Source organism: Trichoderma citrinoviride (assembly GCF_003025115.1).
Source record: "Trichoderma citrinoviride strain TUCIM 6016 unplaced genomic scaffold BBK36scaffold_17, whole genome shotgun sequence".
Classification (NCBI taxonomy): Eukaryota; Fungi; Ascomycota; class Sordariomycetes; order Hypocreales; family Hypocreaceae; genus Trichoderma; species Trichoderma citrinoviride.
This window is the reverse complement of record NW_020194725.1, coordinates 143,326-171,270: the sequence shown is the minus strand read 5'-3', so window position 1 is coordinate 171,270 and position 27,945 is coordinate 143,326. Positions and strand designations below refer to the sequence as shown.

General features: G+C 55.1%; 9 protein-coding genes across 9 annotated transcripts; 3 read left to right on the top strand and 6 right to left on the bottom strand.

Moving 5' to 3' along the window:
• Positions 1 to 4,609: 4,609 nt before the first annotated feature.
• Positions 4,610 to 6,647, top strand: BBK36DRAFT_1185024 (hypothetical protein; the record flags this gene model as incomplete). The annotated part of the gene is made up of 6 exons (XM_024896423.1): positions 4,610 to 4,957; positions 5,027 to 5,930; positions 6,249 to 6,287; positions 6,370 to 6,462; positions 6,528 to 6,534; positions 6,610 to 6,647. The coding sequence occupies exons 1-6, from the start codon at positions 4,629 to 4,631 to the stop codon at positions 6,645 to 6,647; spliced, it is 1,410 nt and encodes a 469-aa protein (XP_024745665.1). The 5' UTR covers positions 4,610 to 4,628.
• Positions 6,648 to 7,464: 817 nt separating this feature from the next.
• Positions 7,465 to 8,919, bottom strand: BBK36DRAFT_1129214 (actin-like protein; the record flags this gene model as incomplete). The annotated part of the gene is made up of 2 exons (XM_024891713.1): positions 7,465 to 8,390; positions 8,469 to 8,919. The coding sequence occupies 2 exons, from the start codon at positions 8,917 to 8,919 to the stop codon at positions 7,465 to 7,467; spliced, it is 1,377 nt and encodes a 458-aa protein (XP_024745664.1).
• A 394-nt stretch (positions 8,920 to 9,313) lies between these two features.
• Positions 9,314 to 12,718, bottom strand: BBK36DRAFT_1129318 (amino acid adenylation; the record flags this gene model as incomplete). Its single annotated transcript, XM_024891727.1, has 2 exons — positions 9,314 to 12,331; positions 12,443 to 12,718. The coding sequence occupies 2 exons, from the start codon at positions 12,716 to 12,718 to the stop codon at positions 9,314 to 9,316; spliced, it is 3,294 nt and encodes a 1,097-aa protein (XP_024745663.1).
• Positions 12,719 to 14,082: 1,364 nt separating this feature from the next.
• On the top strand, positions 14,083 to 16,149 carry BBK36DRAFT_1136540 (cytochrome P450; the record flags this gene model as incomplete). Its single annotated transcript, XM_024893015.1, has 7 exons — positions 14,083 to 14,100; positions 14,182 to 14,275; positions 14,314 to 14,327; positions 14,365 to 14,601; positions 14,666 to 15,861; positions 15,918 to 16,020; positions 16,084 to 16,149. Exons 4-7 carry the CDS (start codon positions 14,392 to 14,394, stop codon positions 16,147 to 16,149), a joined length of 1,575 nt encoding a protein of 524 aa, XP_024745662.1. The 5' UTR covers positions 14,083 to 14,100; positions 14,182 to 14,275; positions 14,314 to 14,327; positions 14,365 to 14,391.
• A 656-nt stretch (positions 16,150 to 16,805) lies between these two features.
• BBK36DRAFT_1129459 (hypothetical protein) lies at positions 16,806 to 17,796 on the top strand (the record flags this gene model as incomplete). Its single annotated transcript, XM_024891740.1, has 4 exons — positions 16,806 to 16,968; positions 17,041 to 17,347; positions 17,419 to 17,428; positions 17,524 to 17,796. 4 exons carry the CDS (start codon positions 16,806 to 16,808, stop codon positions 17,794 to 17,796), a joined length of 753 nt encoding a protein of 250 aa, XP_024745661.1.
• A 119-nt stretch (positions 17,797 to 17,915) lies between these two features.
• BBK36DRAFT_1185009 (cytochrome P450) lies at positions 17,916 to 19,491 on the bottom strand (the record flags this gene model as incomplete). The annotated part of the gene is made up of 2 exons (XM_024896422.1): positions 19,007 to 19,491; positions 17,916 to 18,861 (listed from the first exon to the last, which is right to left on the bottom strand). Exons 1-2 carry the CDS (start codon positions 19,441 to 19,443, stop codon positions 17,916 to 17,918), a joined length of 1,383 nt encoding a protein of 460 aa, XP_024745660.1. The 5' UTR covers positions 19,444 to 19,491.
• A 744-nt stretch (positions 19,492 to 20,235) lies between these two features.
• BBK36DRAFT_1164579 (Aldo/keto reductase) lies at positions 20,236 to 21,406 on the bottom strand (the record flags this gene model as incomplete). Its single annotated transcript, XM_024894661.1, has 2 exons — positions 20,236 to 20,814; positions 20,870 to 21,406. 2 exons carry the CDS (start codon positions 21,404 to 21,406, stop codon positions 20,236 to 20,238), a joined length of 1,116 nt encoding a protein of 371 aa, XP_024745659.1.
• A 1,412-nt stretch (positions 21,407 to 22,818) lies between these two features.
• On the bottom strand, positions 22,819 to 23,217 carry BBK36DRAFT_8349 (hypothetical protein; the record flags this gene model as incomplete). Its single annotated transcript, XM_024898567.1, has 3 exons — positions 22,819 to 22,828; positions 22,886 to 23,060; positions 23,112 to 23,217. The coding sequence occupies 3 exons, from the start codon at positions 23,215 to 23,217 to the stop codon at positions 22,819 to 22,821; spliced, it is 291 nt and encodes a 96-aa protein (XP_024745658.1).
• Positions 23,218 to 24,332: 1,115 nt separating this feature from the next.
• BBK36DRAFT_1129204 (FAD-binding domain-containing protein) lies at positions 24,333 to 26,147 on the bottom strand (the record flags this gene model as incomplete). The annotated part of the gene is made up of 2 exons (XM_024891712.1): positions 24,333 to 25,773; positions 25,873 to 26,147. The coding sequence occupies 2 exons, from the start codon at positions 26,145 to 26,147 to the stop codon at positions 24,333 to 24,335; spliced, it is 1,716 nt and encodes a 571-aa protein (XP_024745657.1).
• Between the last annotated feature and the right edge of the window lie 1,798 nt (positions 26,148 to 27,945).

Here is a 27,945-nt window from a genome sequence, read left to right as displayed (position 1 = left end):
CCGAGTCTCTCGTCCTTTCATTCAAAGGGGTCAATACCTCACCTCCAAGCCTTGAGGTGTTCTTGGACAAGGTAGGAACATCATAACAGCACTGTACAGTCGTTCATGATGAGATCATGGATCGGCACGCCTGCCCGTCAACGTCATCAGGGCGCATGTGATAGAGCTGCCAGTGCGTCCTGGCTCCGATCCCGCCGTGCGAAACATTGAGTCGTGCATTTAGCCGGCCAAGGGGGTAATTTGGGACAACTCCAGAATTAGTATGCTCTCCGGGGAATGGCAGGATACAATTGCTGTCGACTCAAAAAAATAAATCTTATTTTCACTTGACGAATAATCTATGTTCTTTATCATGAACATGTTGACCAACTTCATTTCCAACGCAAATCTATATGTATCATCTATTAACTTCCCACCTACATCCGTCTAAAGCAGCAACGCCCTCCGGGGTATCTTAGACCAAGCACGATGCCATGCAGAAATACACAGCTCCTCCCTAATGCTTTATAAACTCCATCATGTATTCCCATTTACCTTCTAGGCGCCCATGCTTGCAGCCAATCTCGCATCTTATCCGCATTGGCCTTTTCAAACTCAGCGGCAGCAACGCACCACTCTAGATCCCACCCCTTTTCAGCCGCCACCAGCTCCGCCAGCTTGCGGCCCTTTTGGCTCGTCTCGTCAACGCAAAAGTAGCATGGCTGCGAGGCATCAAGCGCCCCGGCAAGAAACGGCTTGACCAGAGGAAGTGCCGCGGCGGCAGAAGATCCCCTGGCTTCGAGGCCAAGGTTTGATCGTCCAGTCTTGCACCATTCGTTGGTGCAATGCGACTTTCCACAACCCGCCATCAGCTGGCTGAGGTATCGCCTCTCGATTCTGCGTCGCAGAGCTTTGCCGTCAGGATCATGCATGCTGACATAGAGGGGGCCGAAGCACAATGAGCAGAGGCCGATGTCGTTGCCTGGGGACTTGACTGGAGAGCCCGGCGTGCCAATCTGGCCCTTGGAGCCGACGCCATACAGCGTTCTTCCGCAGTTGACGTTCCGGCAGATCAAGGGTTTGGCCCGGCTGACCTTGTCGAGTTCATGGTGTTTTAGATGAGTTTCCATGTCTCGTAGGCGAATAATCTTGTCACAAAGATGACACTCAGTAGTACGAGCTCCGTCTGCCAGTTCATGAGCTGTCATCCCCGAGAGAACCACTTCTGGCGACGGGTTAAAGGGATCGCCTTCTTGAGGAACCTCGAGATGGCAAAACCGGCACAGAATAATCTTGCCGGGGCATACGCTCGTGCGGTGGCGAGCCAGATCTGGCAGCGAGTTGGTGGAAAACTCACAGTCCGGACATCCGCGGTCGGTGTGAAACACATAGTCGTGTTTGGCCTTGCTCAAGGCTGAATCTCCGTGACCGTCGTCATGGTCACAGTGCCAGTGAGCATCGTATTCGGGCGAGCCTTTCTTGAAGACCGACTTGCAGATGGGACAGAGGATGTTGTTCCTCAAGCAAAAGTTTTGATGTAGAACCATTGTTCGCTTCGGAACCCACTGTAAGCAATTCGAACATTGCTCTTCATCCGAGGAATGCTCCTCCTGGTCGACTTCTATAGGCTCATCTCCTGAGCTTCCTTTCGAGGACGCCGCCTTTGCTCGAAGAGTGTAAGTGTAGGCAGTTGAGTTCGCCGGGGCCCTCTCGGAGGCGGGAACCTGGTACGCGCGAACCGATATTAGGAGGCTCTCCGCATCTTCAAGCTCGACATTGCTTGGTGATATCGTGATGGACTTGGTGCCGTACTGCGCAGGCGCAAAATTCCCAAAGACGTGGACCGAGTCTCGTGGCAATGCCCGCTGCTGGCGCGATCTCGGTGTGACGAAGAGGTCCAGGCTGTCTGCGTCGGAGATGCCGCTGAGAGTGATGACTAGCTCTTGCGATCGGTCCCAGGATGGCAGCGTGTAATCCACGTACTGGCCAGGCAATACTTGTCCTTCGGCGTCTTTCCAGATGCTTAACTCGCCGCCCTTGGAACTGCCAGAGGACGAACCCGCCTGGCCTTGTGCCATGATTTGGCGCATAGTCTCTCGGGCTTGCTCTTCGTTGAGAGCTTCGATATCAACCTCCAAATCCGTGTCAATCACGCAGATGCCGTCACCATCAGGCGCGAACTTATCCACCAGCAGCTTGAACTGCTCTCCTTGTGATCCCTGGACAGGGATGACCGTATTCTTGGTCAAGGTTGTGAAGTTTTGCCGCAGCTGTCGTTCTAGCAGTGGCTTCCAATCGTCGGGGTTGTAGCCAGCCTCGAGGGGTCGCAGTCGGACATACGTTCCTTTCTGAAGCTCTACAGCGTGTACTGTTATCCTGCTGCTCGCGGCGCTCGCATTTTTCCTTGCTAGGCTGTCGGGATCTTCGACATCTATTACATCGGGGGTCGCTGAAAGGTGATCCTCGGGCCCGATGGCAAGAGCTTCAAGGAGCAGTGCACTCAAGCCAATGGTACCCTCTGGGGCAGAAAACTCCCTGATGCCGGCGTAGACCACATTGTGATTCTTCGGGTTGACGAGGCGGAATACGAGGGGATTGGGGAGCTGCTGTGTCTCCTCCTGTCCGTATAAGTGACTCGTCCGGTAGCTGGAGTCGAAGTAGTTGTAGCTGCCGTTGGTAGACGCTGTGGTCCGGGAAGACGAAGCTGAAAGCAGCTGCTGGAGGGCGGAGGGAGGGAGGATGATCTTGTCGCCTGGGAGTCTGCTGCAGATCGGATCAGAAGGAGGAAGTATGGCGAAGGAATCGGACCAGCGAAGGGGGATTGGCTCGTCCATGATGCTGGTCTGCTTGTATGCAAGGTACAGTATGATGTGCTCAAGCACAGAATACGGTTACAGGAAAAGAGGGTATGTAGTTTGTAGGTTGTCAGAGTGTCAATGAAAGAGAAGTAGCTAAAGAGCCACAGTTGCACCGGAGTTTGTAGATACAGAGAGCTTCCATTTCTTAGCTGTCGCAATATCACAGACTGTATCGCAGATAAGGTAAGCGTCTGATCATCTACACGGTTGCGAAGGCGACAGCTGGAAGACGCGGCCAGAATCGCCTAGAGGGGCAATTGCGATAAGTCAGCATTTCCGTGCCATTCTATGGAGTGCCTTGGAGCTGCGGCGATGAGGTAAGCAGGGTGCACGTGCAAAACCATGTGCAGTGCAATGAGCATTCATTGATGCCTTCCTTCTTCACTTTGGCCAGAGTCGAGAAGAGAAATGACTGCATCAAGCATCTTCCGGACAGCCATGCAAACCTTCATCATCGATACACACAATCGTTGAAGAGCATTATCCTGCAGCATCGCAGCTCAAAGTGCAGTTCCAGAGCCGCGGCTACTGACTAACACGCATCAGGAGACGAACTGCTAAAGAGAGACCGATTGCCCCGCAAACCGACCAGCCATCGTGCGACCAAACCGCTGTCTCCCCCACGCCCAGGATCTTGCTCATCAGGCCGGGTGATGGACGGCAGGGCTCCGGTGCATGCAGACCCTTGAGAGAACAAAATGGGCAGTAGGTTCAAGGAGGGGGTGGTGAGATACTACATACTTGCAGTGTGCCGCAGTCAAGCCGGGTTGAACTCACCCAAGAACAAGAAGACATTTTTCCCCTATGACATAGGCATCTCATTCAGTCACTTACACACGTCGACAGCATGGTAGCGATGGCTGGACCTGTTCCTCGAAAGGCTCCCCGCACTGCATTCAGGTGTATGAGCTTGATGGTGTTGGCTCTTCCACAGCAAGGGATCAGCTTGGGAATCTGTGGGGTAAGCACATGTGTCCAGGCGACAGCAGAGGACTGCCAAGCTTTGTCTCGAAAGCCTCCCAAGACGCAAAGAGCGCTAATCGTTGCCCGCTCTGATTCGTCTCCCAAGATCCTGCCAGATGATGCGACGTACAAGTACATACCTAGTAGGTAGATGGTGGGAGCACCTACATACAACGATGAGCCAGGCTGGCAGGCTTCAGGACGTTACATACCTACGGGCGTGCTACATACATAAACGCATTACGTCTTGGCCGCCCATTCGCCACCAGCAGTCCCTCCATCTCAGCCGACGATCCTTATCCGCCCAACGCGTTACGAAATTACTCAATGCTCACCCGGTAGGAGGTTACTTCGGTGCTTCGGCGCTTCTCCCCTTCGGCTCACCTCACTTCACCTGGTTTGGTCTGGTTCGGTCCCGGGCGACGCAGCCGCCGCTGGCGCCGCTGGCAAGCCCACCAACGGCTCACATACGCTGTGCGGCCTGCCGGTGAAAGCCCCCATCTTGCTCTGCGGCACCCCCAATCTCCCGTGCTTCTGGATTGGCCACCATGGCTTGATAAGGAGGAGGCATGCTTTTAGCTGTGAGATTGCCCTGTCTTAGCCAAGAGCCTTAGCCAAGAGCCACAGTTCAGGCGCCGAGAAGGTCTATAAGCTTCGGCCACGCCTCGCGCCATCCGTGCCAAACAACCTCGCGCAGTGAACAACGAACCAGTATCAAGGACCAGACCGTACAAAGCTCTCCCGTGTAATCTGAGGTTGTCTTGTTCGCCTGCGACGAATATCCATCGCCTGCGAATTCTCGATTTCTCCAGGTCTCAGTGGCCTGACATGAGCTTAGCTACCGTCGACGACCCAGCGCGTTTAGAGCTCCAACTACTGGCAACATCGGGAACAGAGGAATCAGGCATTACCCTCTACGACACCATTCACAACTCGCTCGTCTTGAGACACGTAATCTCCTATCTGCCTGTTTCGAGTGTCGTGAACCTTGCTGCTACAAGCCGAGCTTTCCGAACTCTCGTCCTAGAGACCCCAGGAGTCTTTCGCCATCTTGCTCTCTCTCATATCAAGGCGGTCCAGTTTGAGATTGACAAGATCGACCACGGCGGCGAGATCTGGCGCAATGTCCAACTGGACGAAAACCTCACCGAAGATGAGTGAGTGCACGATGGAATATACCCGCGCCATGTCATGCCATGCGAAGTTCATAAGCTCACTTTTCGCAGCTTCTACTCTGGCCCGCTGAGGGGCATCTTCTCAACGCTTCGGCGACAGAACATTCTGCAGAATGTCCAGACGCTGGTCCTTGACGGCCTCTCCGTCACTTCGGAGCTCTGCCATGAGATTATCAATGACGCCACCTTCAACGTCCGCATCCTGTCCATCCGCGAAGTGAAGAACTTGAACCACGGCAAGCTGCGCCAAACGCTTCAGTATGCGTGTCGCCCGACCCGGCGAGCAGGTTCTCCCAAGCTCCAGGCACTGTACGTCTTCGGCTCCAGGGACATGTTGACTGCCTCGCCGCAATCCGATGGATCCGGCATGTCCATCAGCGCAGAGTGGAACAAGAAGAGCCAGAGTGCTCTCGCGTCCTCGCTACAGCACCAAGGGGACGTCTGGTGGCACGAAAAGGGCCGCATCTTCCCTCGGCCGATCAGCCAGGAGTGGGCCAACTGCATGCTGGCCTGCCGTGGCATCATCGCCTTCGATGCCGTCCTCTGCCACGGGCCACGCCACCGCAACTCGCCGGCCTACAGGGGCGGATCGGACCTCGACAGCGCTCCGGCCGTAGCCACCTACTCACTCGCCGGCTGCGAGGGCTGTCACGGCGCTCCTGAAGGTCTCATTCACCCAGACAGCAGCTCCGTGGCCAATCTGCCGCTGCTAGCCCCGCTGCCTCTCCTTTCTTCATCCCTCCGGGCTGCGACCAAACCCAGAGAGCCATGCGGCTCCTTTGTGCCCAGGTGTATGGACTGCATCCGCGAGCGATATTGCCTTGGGTGCGACAAGTGGTGGTGCGAGTCATGCTATGAGCTTCCCGGCCAGAGCTCAGGGATCACCATTGTCGACGACGAGACGATCAATAGCTACGGCGATCTGGATCTCGCGACACCGACGATGAAACTCAAGGTACGAAACGGTCTCTGTCCCTTATGTTCCCGCTCTTCATCCCAGGAGGAAACTGCAAACGGTAGTTGAAGAAAGAGGGGGAAAACGAACAATGGATGAAGAGGAGGAGGATGAAAGACTCCCTGCGACAGAACGAGCCGGTGATGGATTGGAGCAGCCGATCAGGCCAGTCTCGAAGACAGACCTCTCGAATTTGTACGCAGCGTTTGTCCCCCACCCCGCCGCGTTGATGCTATCACTGCAGAAACGGAGGCATCATTGTCTTCGCGTTGCATTACTTTGATGCGACCACGAGCTTTGCTAACTGCCCAACCGTAGCCACGATTGTCGAAGAGCTGCTGGGAATGCGGTAGCAATGTGAGCATTCATCCTGCTTCTCCCCTGTGATGTTCACTATGCTTGAGAGAGAGCTGCTAACGGGGAGACGGAAATCTTGCAGTGCGAAACTTGCATCAACAGCACTCAGCGAGTGTGCAAGAAGTGCTGCGCTGGATATTGCCTCGTTCATAATGAGGGATGTTCGATGAACCACGTAAGCTGCCTAGCCACCACTATCACGAGTAGAGTCACGGACTTGGCTAACACAACGACCAATAGTGCGATTGTAAAGCCTCCCTTTCCTTGGAACTGTGTTCAACAACTCGGCTATGGAGTGATAGAGTGCTAACCGTTGATGCAGGGTGCGTGTCCCGCGGACGAGGTCTAGGCCGTCTCTGAGCGACGTGAACCATTGTGCCTCCCCTCTCTCCCCTCTTGTGATGCTCCCCATCAATGGAAACTCTCCCCTAACCCTCTGGGCACAGGATGCCCAGCTTTATGACGGCGTATGGAGTATTGAGCGTATCTTTCTTTTTTCTGCGTGCAAGCGACGTTTTGTCATATAGTTTAGAACTTGATGACGGACGTGTTTCTTCGGATACACTTAGCCTTGCTTTTTGGGCATCAGATCAGACCATATCAAATGGACCTTTTTCTCCTCTCATTTGCAAATCTCCTCTTTCTTTTCCTTGCAATCGTCTCGTTGTCCTTTATCTTTTTGCTGCAGTGCTGCCCTGGTCCGAGAACACGCGTCTCGGCCTGACCTGGGCACAGACTGCCCAGCCAATGTCATGTTCTCCCCTGAGACAGGTAGGCTTGGCGAAGGTGGCTACGCAAAGTGCTTCCAACCGGAAGCTTGCAACTTTGCGTATCCAGACGCATGCCGAGTTCCCCAGCGTGGTTTTGTCGGAAGTTGGGCTTCTGTCATATTGCAACGTCCTTCATGTTGTCACATGTGACGCCAACCCATTCCAACTTCGATTCCACGGGCAAGGCTGATTGTGTAGCCATACTCGTGGCAACCTCCAGACACAGCCGCCGTACTGTAGCTATCCATCCAATCATAGCAAGCAGCCACATGTCCCCATCCCGGTGCCCAGAAACGCCCCCTTTCTCACGTCGCTGCAAGGCTGTTCCTATGAAAAGAAAACGTAGAGAGGGCCAGCGCATCAGAGACACCGCAGTGCTTGCCAAATTGCCTTTTTTCCCCCTTGGGTCAAGTCAAGAGGCCTGTTGCAAACATGCGAGCTATCCACGCACTGCCATGCTCTTCGTACTCTTGCTTCGTAACGACGACCTTTTCGATATTCGCATGGTTGGCCATGTTCGCGGCTCCGTGCCAGGTATTCGTAATGGGGTCCGCGGGCCGCGCGACGCGCACTATGCAGTCGTCGGGCACGAGCTGCACGAGCTCCCTCTGCAGCCGCTGGATGAAGCCGTCGAACAGCGAGGACCCGCCGACGACGACGATGTTGGCGAGGAGGCCCGGCCAGAGACCGACGGGCAGCTCGTGCAGGGACTGCTGGATGGCGTCTGCGAGGCCGGGCTGGCGCATGCCGACGTCGGACGGGCGGAAGATGAGCTCCGGGACGGCGAAGCGCTCGTTGCGCAGCGTCAGGACGTCCTCCTCCGCCCCTGCAGCGCCATGGGAGGAGGCGGCGGCGGCGAGCTTCTTCGACTTGGCGTGCCGCGCCGGGTCGTAGTCGCGCAGGATGCCCTTGTGCCTGGTGTGGAAGTCCGGCAGCACGTAGTCCTTGACGATGCCCCCCGCTCCGGAGAGGTAGTCGTCGCGGCGCTCGCCCCGGGTGCCCTTCCAGGTGCGCTCGAGGTCGGCCTTGAAGTCGGCCGAGACGTAGCACGCGGCCTCCTTCATCTCGTTGACAATGTACAGGTCGTTGCGCATGTCGAAGTGGCGCAGGGAGATGAGGCGCGCCATGTAGTTTGTGAGGAACTTGCCGCCGACGTCGATGCGGCGGATGGCCGAGTGCAGGGGGCGGCCGCCGAGGAGGGGCGTGACGGTGGTGTGGGAGAAGCCGGAGTCGACGACGAGCATGACCTCGGCGGGGACGTTTGCGGCGGTGAGGGCGTCCTTGGGGGTGCGGAAGAGGCTCTGGAGGTCGTGGTAGGCGTTGAACGTCGGGCCTGGGGAAGGGGAGGGTTCGCCTGTCAATGTTTGTTTCCTGCTGGGAGGTATACTGTAGATAGATGTTTGCTACATACCAATTCCTCTGTAGTAGCTCGAGAAGCCGTATTCCTCAAAGACAATCTGGTCGCAGTTGGTCTGCAGCACGGGCAGCGCATTCGGCTGCTCCGTGAGAATCAGCCGCGTCTCGGTAGGGTCGCATTTCAGCGCTCCCGCCTTGTCGCCATGGCCAAACAGCTCCTGGTCCCAAATCTCCTTCTGCGCCTCCCAGTTGACGAGGTAGCCCTTTTCGACGGGCCGCCGGAACTGGATCTCGCTCAGGTCGCGGCAGCGGTCGAGCTCGGAGGCGACGTAGATCTTCTTGGAGCGGTCGCGCGCCAGGCAGTTGGGCACCACGCGCGGCTGCTCGGGGACGGAGCCGCCGTGGACGAGGCCGGCCTTGAGCGTCCAGGCGCCGTTGTCGAGGACGAGCGTCGTTTGCGGGCGGGAGGGGGCTGCTGCGGCCTTGGGCTTGCGACCGCCGGCCATTGGGGGGGGGAGGAAGAGAAGAAGAAGATGGGAGAGGAAGAGGTCGGTTCGTGAAGAATTTCGGAGCCGGAGATCGGGGGTTGGAAGGTGGGTTGGAGGTGCGAAAAGCGGCGGCCGGAAGTGGATGGCCGAGGATGGAGATTGTGGGCATCCGGAGTGATATAAGAGCTTACCCTAGAGTTGAGCATGACCGAACGCAGTCATGGCTCTCAAGACGATGCTCAATGGAAATTTCAAATAATATGATGAAATATTCTATTCGGATGAGGTCACGCTGCCCAAGACTTTGAAGCTGATTTATCCAGGTTGTCGTAAAAAATAGAGTAACATGGAGAATTCCTGCCAAGTAATCAAAGCTATGAAAGGTCGCCCTTCAGGCACCATTAGCTGCTGATCACGACGAAGCAACTACATCAAACGGTCGAGTCCCATCACCCTCCCACAGTTCTTTCAAGAACTTTTCGAATCTGGCCAAAAATGCGTCCATCTCTTCATCAGCGACAATGGTGCTATCGTATCGAACGTCCACATCCAGTCGGCCCTGGAAAACAGTGCAGCGGAATATCATGGGCAGTCCCTCTGTTTCCTCCAACTTCAGCTCCTCCTTTCCTCGGCCAAACAAACCGCGACCGTCCCCGTTGATCAGAAACGCCTCGTTTTCAATCATGAGCACGCTGCGAAGCTCCAACGGCGGCGCAAGAGGCAGCAGACGAGGCAAGGGGAAGCTCTCAAACCTCATCCTCTCTATGAGCGATCTCTGCCCCTCAAGAACAACTTGGCTGCATGGCTTCTCGCGCGGCAGCTCCAATCTTGTGGGAACGGTGACGAGAGTCGGTCCTGCTACGCGTTCAATGCCTTCTACGCTCGAGTTTCGACCGCCGAGGGATTCCAGGAAGAGGACTGAACTGGGCTGGTCTGTGGCAAAGTGCGAGAGCGTGGCGGCATATGCGACGCGAATCACATTGGCCATGGTGGCAGCCTGAGAACCCTGGGCATCGCCAAGTCGCGCTTGTCTGGAGGCAACGTTCAGAGTCTTCAAGAGCCTACCCATGTGCGGCGAGGCCGTCTCTTGGGGAGGCGGCAAGGCGGGGAACTTGGTCCATGACGCTTGCTGAAGATAATTTTTCCAAAAAGCCTCGCCTTCCTCAAGGCCATTCTCATCAGGACCTTTCAAGTAGCGGTTGAATGGAGTGAAAGGGGCTGGTTCGAGGCCGTGATAGACGTCCTGGATGGCTTGAAGGAGCATGGGCAGAGAATAGCCGTCATAGATGGCATGATGGATCGTCCAGACGAATACCCTGGCGGAGTGGTCGTGGTGAAGGATGGCATAGCGACTCAACGGCGCGCCGAGGCCCATGGGAGTCTCGATATCTCGGCTCAGGTAAGCTTCCAGAGCGTCACTGGAGCTCACGACTTCGACGGGATGAAACCTGACGATGGCTTGAAAGAGCTTCTTGTCTCTGGTGGCGAGCACCCGCGCTCGAAGGAGGTCGGCCGCTTGCACGACGGAGTTGAGGGCCGAGCGGAATCTCACGAGGTCCACGTCGCCGGGGAGCTGAAAGTGATACTGGTCTACGTACGCGTCTGGCTTCACCAAAGTCTTGCCGTACCACCGCATTTGACTGATCGTCATGGGAAGAACGTCCTCTATCTCTTCAACGGGTAACTTGCATATGGCGGCTGCTGTTGCGCGGAGTTCATGCGCACGATCTCCCAGCAGCCCAAACGGCTGGATGTCCTCGTCACGCTTTGCGGCGGCTGAAGTGAATGCCAGACGGGCCTGCTCGCTCAAGACTGGATTCGACAGGACGGCGGTGGACGTGAGCGAGATTCCGCGACTGCGAGCCGCTGCTATCAGCTTGATGCTGGTGACCGAGTCGCCTCCGAGCTGAATGAAGTGGTCATCGGGCCGGATGCTTTCCGGCGCCATGTTGAGGGCAAATGCCCACAGTTCCCGCAGAATCAATTCATCGTCAGTCAACGCCCTGGATTCGCCCCTGGATCTGTCCAGCCTTCTGAGGCGTTGAAGCTCCTCGGAGCTCAGAGCCGCTACCAGCTCTCGCAAGGCGTTGCGGTTTGTCTTGTGGGATGTGGTTAGGGGGATGAACGAAACCGGCACATAGAGGGACGGGATCACTGGCTTCGGGAGGACTTTCTCCAGCTTTAAAGTGATTTCGCGAGATCTGTCCAACATGGCTTCGACTTGGTCCCAGAGTATTTCGGGATGCTCGTCGTCTGGCACTCTGACTGAGTCGCCGAGGAAAGCCACGATAGCACCTCCGTTATGGAAATGCGGACTCTCTGCTTTATCAACGCAGAGTTTGAATCCAACAGGCAGAGTCTGGGATAGCCGTGCTTCGATCTCAGCGAGTTCGAAGCGCTGGCCCTGCATCTTGATTTGGGTGTCCTTGCGGCCAACAAAGACAATGTCGCCGCCGTTCGTTTGACGGGCCAAGTCGCCCGTCTTGAATACGCGACGGGTGTCCGTGCCAATCGACATGTCTACGAAAGAGGCCGCAGTTTTTGCCTGGTCACCCAGGTAGCCCCTTGCGAGGGTGTTTCCTTCAATGACCAGTTCCCCAACCTCACCCCTGGGAACCAGCTCGTTGTGGTTGTCTTCTCTGACAATCCACAGATTGCAGCCTGTCGGACGCCCAATCAGCCCGGACGGGACTGCTTCAGTTCTCATCTCGAGCTTTACGCCTGCAGCCTGTATGGAAGCTTCAGTTGGGCCATACGCAATGTAGACCTTGACATGCGGATTCCACAGCTGAATCAAGTCGCTCGGAACAGCCTCGCCCCCCGTGATGAGCATCTTGACAGCAGGCATCGTAGCAGGATCCAACAACTTGGCGTAAGAAGGCGTCAGCATCAAAGTGTCAACGCCCATCTCATTCACGAATTCCTGGATCCTGCCGTAACGATCTTCCTCCGCCGGCACGCAGATACAGCCGCCGAAGATGAGGGTCGTGAAGATCTCCATAACGGACATGTCGAAGGCGTACGAGGCAAACTGCAGGACCCGTGAGCTGGGGCCGAGTTCTTGGTCGGCGCCGTATGCGAGGGCGCTGGTGAGCCAGGCTGCGTGTTCGATCATGACGCCCTTTGGGCGGCCTGTGCTGCCTGATGTGAAGATTGTATACATGAGATGGCGCGGCGAGATGGCAGATGGAGCTGCGTGGGAAGGAATGGTGGTGGCAGAGCCGGAAAACACATATTGGGAGAGTTCGATGATGGGAACTTTGGTGTAGCTGTTGAAGCGTGCAGCTTGTTTTGGAGAGAGCAGCAAGAGAGGGGCGTTGGTGTCCTCGATGACTTCCAGCAGTCTTTGTGTTGGGTGGGATACGTCCAGGGCAGTGAATGCACATCCAGCTTTCAGCACCGCCAGCATGGCAACGATGGTAACGGCAGACTATGAAGCATGTTAGTTGACTGCTAATAATATCTTTCTCTGATGAGACATCTCTGGTGATCGTTCCCCCTCCCCAACGAAAGCGCAACTCCAGATTGATGAACATCTTACCTTTTCATGAAGAATGGGCACAATACAGCCTGGGCTTACACCTGAAGATGAGATCTGTGTGGCTAACCGCGAAGAGCTCTCGTCGAGTTCTTTGTAAGTGAGATTCACGGTTCGCGAGGCAATTGCCTGAGCATCAGGCCGAGCGAGGACTTGATCTTCAATAACATCCTGAACCAATCTGTTCACCGGTGGTGGAGGTAATGGTAGGCTTTCGCCTGTAGTTTGAAGGTTGGGTGTCGGTGAGTTGTTGAGATGAGCAAGTTCAGAGGGTGCCATTGGATGGCCTGTCAGTAACTGGTTGTCCATCTCGTCGTTGATTAGTTTTTGTTCCAGTAGCAAGATAATCTCAATTCTCTAGACAGCACATCACCGACTGTCAAGCCCAGAGTCTTAGGACAGCTTATCAAGTCCTTTGGTGATAGGTCGTCCGAGGCAGGACTGTTCTATGTCGTTTACGAGGACATGCGGCAAAGAAGATATGCACCAAGGGAAGCAGTACGTCACCAAGCCCGACCTATAGGGCTATGAACGTGATAGAATCTCTCGGTCCTTATTTGCGATTTGCGGGCGCTTCTCTGGCCTAGTGTTCCTGGATCGACATCCCTGACTGCAATCCTCTGGTCCAGCTGGCTTATAGAATAGGCGATGGTTGGTATGAGGATTCCTAGAAACTATGTATCTATTCTGGGTTGATGTAGGATCGACACAGCGTGTTTAAGCCATTGGAAGCCTAGAGGAACTTTTCAGGTTGTTCCTTTGGCTTATGGCCTGCCGTCAGCAATGCCGCTGTTGATTTGCGAGTTATTTTCAGGGCAGCATACCAAAGAAGATTGGGTGATTATTGAGTGCTTATACGGGGAATGCATAAACATGACGACTCATGGACTGTTTCTGACTTGATGCAATTGCGATCATGACAACTTCCTGTATGCATGCAATCTAATGGGTAAGCATGAGCTTCCTTTGAGTTCACCACATAATTCAATCAGGCTAATTGTATGCAAGCCGAGACACACATGTACATGTACAGATGAAGAGCAAGGCTCGCATTCCAGATGGAAACAGGCCCCAGCGTCGCAATCTTGATCCTGCCACGAAGAATCACCGCAGGACTCGGCGAACCCCAGCCCGTGACCGGCAAACTCCTCGGGTGCGAAGCCGAACGCCTCTGCCCGGGATCTGGAGGTGCCGAGCCACAACAGCTCTGCTAGTGCTGAATTACTGAAAGGATCGAGTCGCTGGAATGTCTGATGGGATGTGGCTGGACGGCGATAGGCTGAGCGTGCTGCGGCCAGATCGCGGGCCATTATGGGGTAGGGTTGTACGGATTGCGATCCTACAGATCCCATTGCTGTCAGCTTCTTGATCCATCGGCCTTTTGCGGTGGGGGAGACGCAGTAGTCAGGTGAATCCTGTGAGACGTGGGATATGGTGGGCATGGTGGGCTACGGTTCTGATTGGCGTGAAGTGTTTCCGGAGGCATTGACATGTGAATCCAGCTGCTGGTTCAACCTGTCTTGTTTCCAGGACTCAAGCGTAAGGTAGCGTAGACTCGATGACAAGACATGTAGGTTCTTTTACCAGCCATGTTTCACTTTTTGATCAGCAGAACCAACTATTGCTTTCTCTTCCAGCAGCTCCATAGCGTCTATACATAGAGTTGTAAGTGGGTGAGGGGGGCAGAATCAAGTGAGACGGATGATCCTTCCTGTGAGTAAAAATGCTGTCACGGAGCATCCCAAGTCTGCCTCATAGCTCCGAGAGTATCCGAAGGTAGGGTGCCATTCATGGATTGCTATCTATGCGCGTAAGAGCAAGTTGCGTGAGGTTGAGAGCAGGAGGTTATTCAGCAAGATAGCTGTGTAAGCAGTATGATATACAATAGTATATCCCCCAACTTTGGCAGGAGTTTGGATTTCAAAACAGAGACTCTGTAACTATTGATCATCATGGCTACAATTCTAGCTCTTCTCCCTTGGCTGGCTGTTGCTGGTCTTGTTGGCAGCATCTATTACGTGTGGTACCGTGTCTTTTCCTACCAAGGAATTCCAAAGAGCCTGGCCTTTGCCAACTCGGATGGATCCTTCTTCTCCCGCGGCCGAGCCTCCCTTGGCTCTGTCTTCGAAGTCAACACTCTCCTATGGGCAGGCCACCGAGACGTAAGACTCCAATCCCCAAAAGCCCTATCATTGCCCGAACAAAGAAGATTGACAGGTTCAGCAGTACTCCAAGAAAGGACGCCCTTATATCCTCCCTGACATCTTCACCGGCCACCAAGTCATCCTGCCCCCGGAGAATCTGCAATGGTTGATGAAGCAGCCAGCAGCCATTCTCAGCCAAAGAGAAAGCAACAACGAGTTCCTCGCAGCCAAGCACACATTCCTCAACTGCGTCGCTGCCGACGACAACGAATGGGTGTTTGTAGTCAACCTCATCAAAGACATCACCAAAGAACTCAACAACAAGACCAACGACGTGATTGAAGAGATCCAAGTCGCCCTGGAAGACCTCTGGGGCAACGACACCACCAGCTGGAAGCAGATTGAGCTCCTGGACGTCTGCTTGGAGCTCATGAGTCGCATCGTCAGCCGCATGTATGTCGGGCTCCCGCTCTGTCGGGACCAGACGTATCTTTCCAGCTCGACGCATTTCGCAAAGTTCATTCTCGTCGAGGCTCTTCTCGCGCAGCTTACGCCGAAGCCTCTCCGGCCGCTGCTGGGTCCTCTTCTGGCGCAGTATGACTGGATGCAGTTTAAGCGTATGGACCGCTGTGTGAATCCCGTCATCAGGGAGCGCGCGAGACGGTTTGGCAAGATGGAGGATGGCGAGAAGAAGGATCCCGACCAGCCTAGTGATCTTCTGTCTCGTCTGATGCAGGAAGCCTACCGTCGCAACGACGACCCGTGCAGGTCCCAGAGCCACAGCAGCAAGCTCTTGGCCATTCTCAACTGGGCGGCCATTCAAGTCCAGGGCATCACGCTTGAGAATGCTCTCATTGATATTGCTCACACCCCTCAGAGCGTCGAGATCCAGAACAAGCTGCGCGAAGAGGCTCTTGCTGCTGACGCTGCTGACCCTGCAGTGCGCTGGACGCGCGCAGAGGTCGCGAAGCTGCCCAAGATGGACAGCGTCATGACGGAGAGTCTCCGTCTCTGGGGCTTTGCGCACGGCATCATCAAGGTCGTCGTCGCGAAGGAGGGCGTCGATCTGCCCACGGGCGAGCACATTCCGTACGGGGCAAAGATTGGCATCGGGAGCTACGGCTTGCATCATGATGCGGAGGTGTATCCTGGAGAGTCGCCGTTTGCGTTCGATCCGTTCCGGTTCTTGGACGAGAAGGCTGAGGCGCAGACGACGGGGCTCAAGTTTGCGGCTACGAGTGACACATATCTCGCTTTTAGTCACGGCAGATATGCCTGGTAAGCAGATTCTCGAGATGTTTGATAGACTGAATGGTTTTTGCTGACTTGGGCAGTGCTGGACGGTTCTTTGCGAATCATCTGCTCAAGCTGCTGTTGTCGCAGATTGTGATGCGGTACGACATCAAGCATGATACTGAGCCTCGGCCTCAGAACCCCGTGAGTTACACGCATCTTCCTTTCACGAGCCGTCTTGAGTTTGAACTGACGGATATGGTACAGTGGTTTAGCTACGTCTCGCCGCCACCCATCGGCTACAAGCTGTCTGTGAGGAGGAGGAAGCAGTAGATGAGGCGGATTCATAGTCAAGAGCTTCAGCTCTTTGTAGTTTCCAAAATTCCGGAGTAAACGGACGCTTGTAAACACCTAATCATAACCTGGCTTATCAATTCAGACAAGATATCAAGACGAGCAGACTGCCATAATTTGAAGCATAAGCCCTCAGATACGAAGTAAGCCTGCCAGAACTGCTTGATAATCGTAAGTGCACATGAGAGCTGGACGAGTCAGTTTGATTCTGTAGGCACAAGGCATCCTGCAAATGGATCAAGACCTCACCCAAGCGAATGTGCCATCTTAGTGCCCGCGAAAGGCATGGGTTGAGTGAAATCGGAACTCTTGTTGAGATGGCCCCCATGAAGAGCACTCCTCGTCGGCTTTCAGCCTCGTGCTCAATCCAAAGGAACACAACCTGGTTTTAGCCATCCTACGACCGAGGCACTAGAACTGCATGCAACGCTGTGGCGTCAACCGCTCCATCTCATCAATCCAATACGGTCCCCTGTCTGTCGAGCTTTGTTGTATTTAAACGGCCCATCGCTCTCTGTTGCCTGAAGGATCTAAACGGGCCGTCGCTCTTCGTATACTTACATACCACCCTCACACTCCTCACCTCACAGTCAAGCACACTACGATAACGCTTCTCTACGGCTGCAATACTAATCATGGGTGGTGTTCCATCTGTCCCTACAGACCCAAACCGGTCCCTGCAGGTCATTGGCGCAGGATTTGCTCGCACTGGGACAGTTTCCATGGCCCTGGCCCTCGAAAAGATTCTGGACGGTCCAGTCTGCCATGGAGGCACACAACTCCTCGGCCGCGAAGACGGTATTATTTTTTTCGCCCCTCTCCCCTATCTTGTTTTCTTACACTCAAGAATTCTCACACGTATGGAAAAAGCCTACGTGCAGAAATGGCTCGCCGTATACGCCGCCAAAGACAATAAGCCAAAGCGTCTCGCCGCCCTCCGCGAGGTAACACGGGGCTTTGTCGCCATCACAGATACCCCCGGCACGCACTTTATCGAGGATCTCTGTGAGATTTATCCTGATGCTCAAGTTATTGGATGGAGGCGCGATCCGGAGAAGTGGTGGAAGAGCATGGAGCAGATGATTAAGCATGCGATGCCGGGGTGGCTGCGGTGGTATTTGATCATCATGCCTGGATGGAGGTGGTTTCCTGTTATCATGGGGGAAATGAGCAAGAGGTAAGTGAGGGTGAAAGATGGTTTGTGCTGATGGCGATTGTTGGCTAATGGTGATTTGGGGGGTTTTAGAGGGAGAGAGATGTTGACGGAAGATGGATATGATAAGGGACCAGGGCCCGGTAAGTCTCTATCATTGGAACTCATTGCCTGTGTTGGAGATGGACAATTGACTCAAGCTGTCGGGCTCAGGCATTCTCGAGCACTACTACAGCAAGATAGAAAGAATCGTCCCGGAGAACCGTATGTACTGGGTTGAACTCAGTGACGGATGGGCCCCGTTGTGCAAGATCCTGGACAAGCCTATTCCGGACTGCCCGTTTCCGCGGGCAAATGATTCAAAAGCAGTAGAAGAAACAGCTCGATATGTTTTCAAAAGGACGGCATTGGCGTGGATGGGCCTTATGGGAGTGCTGTTGGCGGTTTCAATGTTTCTGTGGTATATGTACTGAACTAGGTAGAAACAAAAAGGGGGTTCAATCTCATACCTCCCTACAGTCAATCTGATATTCTCCTGCTCAGTTACCAAGCTTAAAGCAAAGACCCCAATATTTAGATACTCACATAATGCCTATCCAAGCCGCCTAACACACACCGGCATCCCATCCTTTGGATGCTGAACAGTCTGTCCGCACCCATAAAGCCTCTCCCCCCCAACCATCTCCTTCTTCACCACCCCTCCACGCTTCGCATCCCACTCAGCCCACGCCTCCCGAACATCAAAGTCCCTGCACACCAACGCCGCCACAAGCTTAATCTCCACCATGGCGAGTTCCTGCCCGATGCAATTCCTCGGACCCATGGAAAAGGGCCTCCAGGCGTCCTTATCGGGATGCAGAGGATCCCCCTGCGGTGCCATCCAGCGCTCGGGGAGAAACTCATTTGCGCGCGGCCAGACGGCTTCGTCGAGCTGGATGACGGAGGGGACATCGTGGATGGCGGTGCCCTCCGTTGGATACCGTACACCACAGCCAGGAAGGGTGAGGGAGAAGTCCTTTTCGCCTTGGCGCACGGTGGACGCGAGCGGGTAGAAGCGCAGCGTTTCTTTGACGACGCCGGTGGTGTATGCCAGACTGTTTAGCAGTTGTGGCGAATCTCGTAGCAGATTGGTAGCTTGGCTGGGATCTTGCCCCAGAACATCGTCAAGCTCTGCACGAAGCTTGGTTAGACACTCTGGATTATCCTGCAGCAGCTTGAACATCCAACAAATCGTCGAAGACGTGGTATCATGACCCGCAAACAGAAACAGCTTCAAGTTGGCCAAAACGGCCTCAATCTCCTCCTTGTCAGGCGTTGCACAGCCCGTTTCGGCAAGTGTACGACTCAGCGCGATGTTCAAAATCGTCTTCTTGTTGTTGGTCTCGGTGTTTGCCCCTGCGGGACGGGGGGAAGACTTGATGGCGTTCTCGACGTGGCCGAGGAGGGCGCTGCGGAGGGCTGCGTTGTTGCGCGCTCGCGTGATGGAGTCCCAGGGCCAGCGCTTTATGCCGAGGATGTGGTTGAGGCCGAGGACTTTGCTCATGAGGCGGATTTGGCTGATGAGGGCTTGTTTGAGGGGGCTGCCTTGGGGGTTTATCTGTTCGTGAAGGCGTTCATCCCTATATGCCATGCCGTGTGAGTGCGTGATATCGAGTATTACGTAGAAGAGAGGGAATCAATCACATGGTTGCTCGGAGAATCACGTCAAAGGTGAGATTTGTCGTGCGTTCCTCCAGCTGAAAGACATCTCCCCATTGCCCATTCGGCCCAGCCATTCCCGCCAGCAACTCTTTGAAAACGACAATCTCGTCAATAAGCTCCGGGATGAGCATCGTGATGTTCCTCGGGCTGAAGCTCGGATTGAAGCGCGACCGCCACACCTTGGACTGCTTGCCGTCAGCAGAAGTCATGTCGAGATTGTCCGTCAGGGGCTCCAAAAAGGTGCGCGTGATGCGATGCTTGGGCAAGCTCCTCGTCTGCGTAAACTGTGCCGAGAGACGGCCGTCAAAGACCATCATCATGATGTCTGGGAACACGGGCCAGATGTCGAGGTAGAGGACTGGAGGCGGACGTTGGAGGTCTGGGATCCAGCTGGGACAGTTGTCGACGAGCCATTTCATGATGATGCCGAAGTGGACGTCTTCGGGGTGGTGTTTGCGGAACTGGAGGAGGACGGGGATATGGCCGAAGACGAGAGAATGGGGCAGAGTGGGCTGTGAGATGGGTCAGTCTCTGAGGTCTGAGAGTGCCATACTGTTCAAGAGTTTGTGTACAATGCCTTGGGCTTGGAGCTGTCGGACACGTCTTCTGACTTTGTAACCGCGGCATAGGAATCTGGTGATGGTGATGACTGCTATGATGATGAGGCCGCGTATAAGCGCCTGCAGCGGCCGCGCTACGATAATGTCCATTTCTGCTAGATTCGAGATGTTCACTCTGCGCGTGTAAGAGGTAACATCACGGATGCTATACTCAATCAGCTGAAAGACGTAATCACAGCTATCACATTGTCCAACAGGCCTCGAGCTGAGCCCGCGCAAAGTACATCTCGCAACAAAGAGGCCGACGACCCGCCTGATTCCTTTGGAGCTGCGTCTAACTATCTATCGTGTCATACGTATAGCCGGAGGATCGGAGGATCGGAGGATGGCCATCCATGCAACTGCAGCTTAGGCGGGCTAAGCAGCTGCAATCCTACATTATGCCACTCTGTCATACGTGCGTGATTCGGTAGCAGCGGTAATACGAGGGCATCAGTAGTGCAATGGACTCGATACAAGCATCGGATCTGGTTCAGTCCTTCCAAGGCAATCAATCTCATATGCAGCCAAGGTAACGTATGTACTGTGAAATTTATACAGAGTCAGGAATAAAAAAGAGCATGCTGGTCTATGATAATTAGGCGTCGCGCGTCACAATTTGGAAACAGCTGCTGCTGCTGCTGAAGGGACCAGCCCCCATCTCTCCGCCACCTCGTCGTTGGGAATCTGTCCAGGCGTCGCCCTGGCATTGACAAACGCCTCGCCGCCGCTCTCCCACGCGTAGTCCTTCCACGAGCCCAGACTGGGCCACATCTTGTCCCTGACCAGCCTGGCAATCTTATCGCTCCTCTCGGTTGCGGCGTTGTCCTTGGTGCCGATGACGGGCCCGATGACACTCCTCCACAAATCCCACGTCTCGTCGAGCTCGGAGACAGCCGTGACGCCCATGACGCTGGCGCCGATGCGCGGCCCGGCCCCGACGTAGGCCGTGGTGCCAAAATCCTTGCCGGCGCGGGCCCAGTTCTCCAGCGCCCAGCGGATGGCCACGCCCTCGAGATGCTCGCCCTCGTCCTTTGCTATCTGCGACAGAGTGGCGCAGGCCCTGCGCAGCTCGGGCGGCGAGGGGTGCCACGAGGCCATGGGCCCGTTGTCGACGCCGCGGGTCGTGAGCAGGCCCATGTTGAGGATGCTGGCGTTGAGCAGACACTCAACCCTGGCGGCTCGGAAGCGCTGCAGAAAGTCCGGGCGTCCCAGGCGGGAGTTCTGCAGGCAGAAGTTGCCGTACGACAGGATCGGCGTCGAGCGGCTCGCCCGTCTCGCGCAGCACCGTCTCGGCCAGCGCGGCCAGCGTCTCGACGGGATAGCCGCTGATGCCGACGTAGCGGATCAGGCCCTGGTCGCGCAGGCGGCGCAGCTCGGCAACGGCCTGCAGCACCTCGGCGGGCGACACGAACTCGACGTCGTGCATGTAGACCAGGTCCAGGTACGGCGTGCCCAGGCGCTCGAGGCTGCGGCAGACGCTGTAGCGCACCCAGGCGGGCGAGTAGTCGAACTCGTCGGCCTTGATGCGGCCGGCCTTTGTGACGAGGAAGTATCCCTCGCGCGGCGGCGGCGGGGTGACGAGGCGCAGGGCCTGGCCCAGCAGGACCTCGGAGGGCCCGTAGTAGGGCGACGTGTCGAAGGCGGTGATGCCGTGCTCGAGGGCTCTGCGGACGATGTCGACGTAGGGCATGCGCGACGGGTCGGGGTGGTACTGGTGGTTGAAGGTGGCCGTCCCCAGCAGCAGGGGAGGCAGCACCTGCGACAGCGGCGGCGAGGCCATCGAGGGCGGTTCTTCTGGATCACTGATCACTGCGTGCGTTCTTCTCGTTGTCCTTCGGTGAGACAAGACACGGCCGGGCGAGGGTTTGTTTTTGTTTCAGGGGCGGCGGAGGAGAGGCATGGCGGTGTTGCGGTTCGGGTGCAGCTGGAGAGGGTGGTGAAGCGGGTTAAGTATTGGTTGGTGTTGTTGTTCAATATCGAACTGGACTGGAACTTTACTCGGCGTGGAGACGGAGAAACCGGAACCTTTTTTGGGTGGCTATCACGCTAAAATAACCCGATCGAGCCAAGACCCTGGAAACTGATTAATCCCGATCAGCAGGCGAAGATATTCGAAGAGCCATCGGAAGGCGCCGTGGCAGAGGCAGGACATCCTTCTTCTGTCCGTAATTCCTAAGGTATACTTGGAACCAATTGATTCTCTTCAAAGGCAGGGAGTGGTAGGATTTGGTCAAGGTGAAACTCGTTGCATGGGTTCGTCGGAGTAATTGCTGCACGTAAACTTCCGTCGTGTATATGCAACCATGACGAGCAGAAAATGCCCGTCGTCTTTTAACCTGACGAACCCGTATTCAGCTTCGGGTATTATGATTCTGGATAGAGTCAACCGAGATTGAGATCAAGCCCGAGGAGCCAGAGATTGGTAATACGAAACTGCCTTCAATCGCCGTCCATCCGCAATTTGTCTGCTGCTCGTTTCAATCTGGGTACGCGGCATGTATGGGGCTGCTGGTGGGAAGACGCCCTTTTGCAGCATCCGTCGTCTATTAGCACTTACACGCACGCTATGATTGGACACAAGCAGTAACGTATCATCCCGTCCTACAATTTTTATCCCGAGCCACAAGAAAGAGATAACCGAGGGCTCTTCCTGTCACGAAATCCTCCGGGGCGGTTGAGTGCTTGCGTGGGACTGCTGCCGATCGCCATGATGCCTCACAGCCCGCTAATCACACAAGCGCCATAGCCGAAGATACTTCCCGACTTGTTGCATGACGTGCGCTTATCTGCGTATGATTCCATGCAGCATCTGCTGCAGGCATCAACCGCATGTCAATGTTCAACATCATATGAAGATGCGAATACGAGAAGCGACCCGATTGTTATCAGAACAGAACAGGACCAAGTTGGCAGCTTAGTCATGTTTTCTTTGATGCCATCGCCAACACATGATCGTCGCGAGCTGTCAAACACGAGTCAATGCAGTGGATCTGAACCAGGCAAGCCAGGATAGCAGAAATTTCCATTATAGGCAACTATCAAAGCTTAACAAACGAGTATTTGCGGGGCACCAAATCATGTTGAATGGCCCGAGCCCTCTGTACTGTCACTGTGACATGCTGTTGAAGCAAGCCACGCCTATATCTGTAGACTTCATGATGCCCCCCCTTGCAAGCGCTTGATCTAGTCAAATCATAGATCCCTGGGATCGGCCAGTTTAGCAATCACAACGGTTACTCGCTCGTGACAGAAAACTCACCCTTCACATCGATCCTGTCCGGCTCCTCCATAGAGGCACCTGCCGGAACAGTGCTTCACAAAGGAGACGGTACGATCGCCGTTGCAGCGGAAGAGATCCCATAGGGGGTCTTTATCTGTTCTGCCAACAGTAATCTCGGCATTCTTCAGGTTCTTGACCCAAAAGGAGCTGTCATCTGGATGCAGTTAGTAAACATTGCAAGCGTAAGGGTGCACATGTCACTCACCGCGATGAATGATTGTAGAGCCGCATTGGAAGCCGGGATCGCAAGTCCACTGAGCAACGGCCATGTGAGCCAGAGTGAATGCGATGGGGACACAGGTAAACTTCATTTTGAGATCTCTGAAATGTGAACTGAGTTGTGAATGAGGTTGAGAGCGATCCTTTTTCGATAGCTTCTGGTGTTTTTGGGTTCCTCGTTCAATGGCTTCCATTCAGAGCCAGGACTCTTGCTGGATTAATATATGTCGAATCTTGTGTGAGGGTTGGCATATCTGGTTTATCATGAGATACTACGTAAAGACAGAAGAACATACGATAAGAGATCGAGATTGACGGGTCTTTGAATCTAGATCAACGAGACTGTGAATCTAGAGCGATGGACTCTCACGATAGTGCCTTGTTCAGCCGTGTTGCAACGCTACATGGTCAGACCAACATTGCAGCTAAATCCTTCGAAGGTCATCAACTAGCATCAAACTATTGATTGCGGTGGTTTCCGGGCTCTTGGTAACCAATGATGTGTCCAGCTGAGGCAGGACGTGGTGTAACATATCCCGTCTTACACCATTCCCCGAAGACGACTCCTGCTCCTCCACAGCATTACACAACAGATCGTTCTACCATCTCTTGCAGCGACATATGATTGCTTTTCACCGCTCCGTGTCTTTGTAAATGGTCTGATATGGCCATCAGGCCACGCAGTCTCTTCTGTACATTATGTACCGTCTCATGGCTTTACGTTGTCGAAGCCACGAGAGGATTGGCTCCATGCGCCTTTCGGTCCAATCGATCCTCCCACACCTGCACGGCAAGACAACTACGGTACTTCATAGCAATTTAGATAACAAAACGAACCATGTGGCGTAAATCGTCTTCAATGTTGTCATTGCTCAAGAATTCTGTCTACGTCGTCCCTGTTCCAATATCAAGAGGGGTTACTGTACTTCCGAACTTACCCAAGGCGGGCATATTGATAGGCCAACAAGTACCTAAGCCGCTCACAAAGAGCAAGAGCAATCGATAGAATTTAAGGTATTGAATCTCAGAGTCGCTGCACATGGGTGATGCCTTTCTCTTATGTAGCAACCTACAGAACATGGCTTACTTAAGCCATTTCAACTTCCTGAGCCACTCTCATCTATTAGGTAGGTAGTCTTGAACCGTCATCAATTTGCTTCTCTCACTATCAACCTATTGACTTCTACAACTTCGCAGCACGTCAGCATCATGACTGAGTTCTGCACATTCGGCCATCCTCCGCAACCGTCCAGGCCTCGCTGCCCACCGCCGCAATCGCATACAGCAGGCCATCAGGGTCGTACTTTTGCTTAATCTTGAGCAGCTGCGGGTAGTTTGCGCCAAAGAAAGTCTCCTGGAAGTCGGGCTGCTGGAAGTCGGCCTCGTTCATATAAGCGCCGCCGCCGGGCGTGGCCGCTTCGATGACGGGCTGGACGACGTTTGTGATGGTGTCCTGGGTGGCGATCATGTCCTGGAAGGGCACCTGGAAGCTGTACGGCAGCGTCAGCGACACCTCGACGATGGTCGAGCGCCACTGCGGAAGCACGGCATTGGCGTTGTCGCCGCCAAAGTGCGACACGTTGAGCCCGACGCCGATGAACGTCACCCCGAGCTCGACCAGCTTTTGCGCCGTCGGAGAGAAGTTCGGCAGGTCGGACCGGGGAATCAGTCGGCCACCAAACAGGTCCGTGCCGACCTGGATGTTACCTGCCGGAAACGGACCCCAATAGTTCAGGAAGTGGTCATAGTAGCTGGAAAACTGCGTAAATGTTGGCTGCAGGTCGACGTTGAGCGCGGCCACCGCGTCGAGGAAGGGCTTTAGGATCGCCTCCGTCTCGGCCTGAGTCTTGCCGTACGCAGTCAAGGCCGGCACCTGGAAGAAGCCTGGGCCGAAGAAGTAGATGACCATGACGCCCGAGTCTACAATATCTGGCAGCGCGGCATGGAAGGCATCAATGATGGCGTACAGCGTCTCGGAGCCCAGAGAGGTCGTGTCGATGGAGAACTTGGCGCCTCCGACGATGGCATCTGGATGAGCACGGAACACCATGGAGACGACAACGCCATAGTTGCCGCCGCCGCCACCGCTCAAAGCCCAATATAAATCGCTGTTCTGAGTCCGCGTGGCCGTCACGAGCGTTCCATTGGGCGTGACGACATCATATGAGAGCGCGTTGTCGGCTGCAAGGCCAAAATTGGTGCTGAGGGCGGAGTGGCCACCGCCTTGGACATATCCTCCTGCAATGCCAACGCTGGGGCACTCGCCCGTCACGACGATCAATCCCGCCGCGTGTGCTGCCTCAAGAGCCTCAAAGCCCTGAATGCCGGCCCCGATCTTCAGCGCCTTGCCGGTGTAGTACTGGTCCTCCCAGTCGAGCACCTCCGTGTCCTTGAGGTAATGGGTCCATACGGAGAGGGCGCCCGCGCCGGTTGAACGACCGTTGTAATCGTGTCCGGTGTTGCGGATGACAAATCGGATGTTGCGCTCCGCCGCGAACTTCAGCGTTGCCGAGACATGAGCAGCCGTTGACACGTTGACGGCATATCGCACGTAATTGCCGAGGGTGCAAGGCGAGTCCTCTGGCTGGAACGGGTCGCAGCTCGCATTGGCGAACAAGGGCGCCATGACTGAAGACGAGGAATCGAAGCTGATACAGTTCCATATTAGACTATGCGAGCGTTCGTCTGGTGAGACTGAACAAGTGAAAGACTGGGGGAATGGGCATCTCATGCAGCACGATACTTACTGGATTGGTGGGAACAGCCAATTGTCCTGCAAGAACTGGCATTCCGTCTCATTGTACGATGCGCCATGGCACGGTGATCCCAGGGGAACCGTCGCAATCAAACGCCCATCCACAGTCTTGTTGAACGCGGCCCAGTCGCTGGAACTAGGCCAGCAGGCATCTCCGGGGAAGCATTTGCACGACGTGGATGTGGTCGAGGCTGCGGGCGCAGAATTGGCGACGCCTGCAAGGCTCGCAAAGGCCAGGAGTGCAGAACTTAGGCGGCTACGGTACATCTTGGACACCCAGTGACGCGCTCCTTGTGGCGAGGAGGGAAGGGTGGAAAGAGAAGAGCTGAGGAGGTTGAGCTACAAAGGTCGTATCCGGCGAGACGTGCGGATCTGCGGACTCTTTATCGAAGCGTTTGCCACGATTTACTGGGCCGTCGATCTCGCGGCTCGCATATATCCATCTCGGCACCCCTCATTCCGAATTTGACGAGCCTATTGCTCTTTACGGCGGCCTCAGTCGATAGCTGAGATGCTACGAATGCTGGGGCCTTAATGAAAGGACCTCGATGCGCGGGCCTCACATCCCACGTTGCCAAGTCCGCGGTCGTACGAAACAGAAGCGTTTGCTCTGCTCGCTTGGGCTCAAGGCCCCTCTTTCAAGGCCGACTGGGGGCGGCAAAACGGCCGCATTTCTCGGCGCATCAATGAGAGCGTGACCCGAGTAACCCGGCCGGAGGCGGCATCATTGGTCAGGTTGAAGGACAAGGGAGAGAGCTGAGGCTTGAAGAGGAGAGGAAAGAGAACAAGAGCTGAAGAAGCTGGGGATCATGGGGTATTAGTAGCGTGCGTCGTGCGTTTGTCTCTTTATTGTTTCCTTTCCGTGTGGCGAACGCTCTGCCGGACCTGCATGGCCTCGCTGCAAGCTGAGAGGTGGTATTGGGGGCAGTCTCGTTTTCCTTCCATCCCAGGACCGGCACTTGGCGCCGCCGATGCTACCAACAGCCAGGAAAAAATTCCGGCTTTTGCGTCGAGTCGAGTCTGGACCTCGATCTCGAATCCGTCCTCAGGGCTTGCCTCGGCTCTCTTGCTCTCACCGTCGCTATCGAGCTGTTCTGGGATGCTATGCGGGCCGAAGTCCTCAGCACTACCACGCATGTACCCTAGTGCCTGTCTTCTGCTCCCCGTCAAGAATCCTGGTGTAATTGATGAGATGCCGCGTTGTCCCTTTCGGCAAGGATTTACGAGCTGGAGGCATGAGGGCCAGAACTCTGCTGCATAAAGACAGGGGTGCCGTTCAGGGACGCGGAGCCCGGGTCTCGCTGCTGCACCGGTCTGGATGCTACACAGAAACATGAAGAGGGCAGCGTTGCTAATTGTGCTGCTTTTTGGGTCGCCAGATGCTGCTCTGAGCGAGATAACTGTGCATTCTCTTCTTTTCTGCGCGAATGTCCGTCTCACAAGGAGGCTGCCTTTCACCAGTTATCCCCACCTCGGGGGATCTACGCGGGTTTCTATCCTCCCGCAGCCGACTCCAGACTACAGAAGGCTATTGTGAGGCCATGCCTCTTCTTGGAACAAGCTCAAGCTACGGCCACCGGCTCTTGGACGTGGAGTTCCGCGGGCCGGGGCCACAGCGAAACGACGGGGGGAAGACTTTCTGGACAGTCGTTAGCGGCTTTGGTTCGAGCCGCGAAAGGAAGCACCAAGCTGAATAGCCTCGTCTGGACAGCGGACGAATTTGGCCGCCTTACGAGCAAATGATGGGATTACTGATACCTACTGCAGCTGCGCAGCTTGCAGAGGGTATGCCCACGTTCCAGGCCCCCAGGGTATTCAACGATGGTTTTTTCCCCCCCTCCCCTCGACAAGGTCGTGCTTCAGGTTGAATGCCCTCATGGCATGCAGAATCAGATCTCACAAAACCTCAATAGGCGACACATCACCTCTACTGCATCAACTAGATATGGCAGGAACGGCTATGCCTTGTCAGCACGGAATGCAGTCGTCCAAACCGCGCGCGTGTTCTCCCTGTTGAGCTGCGCATGGAATCAAGCCAGTCATCTCCGGATGCTACATGCTTGAA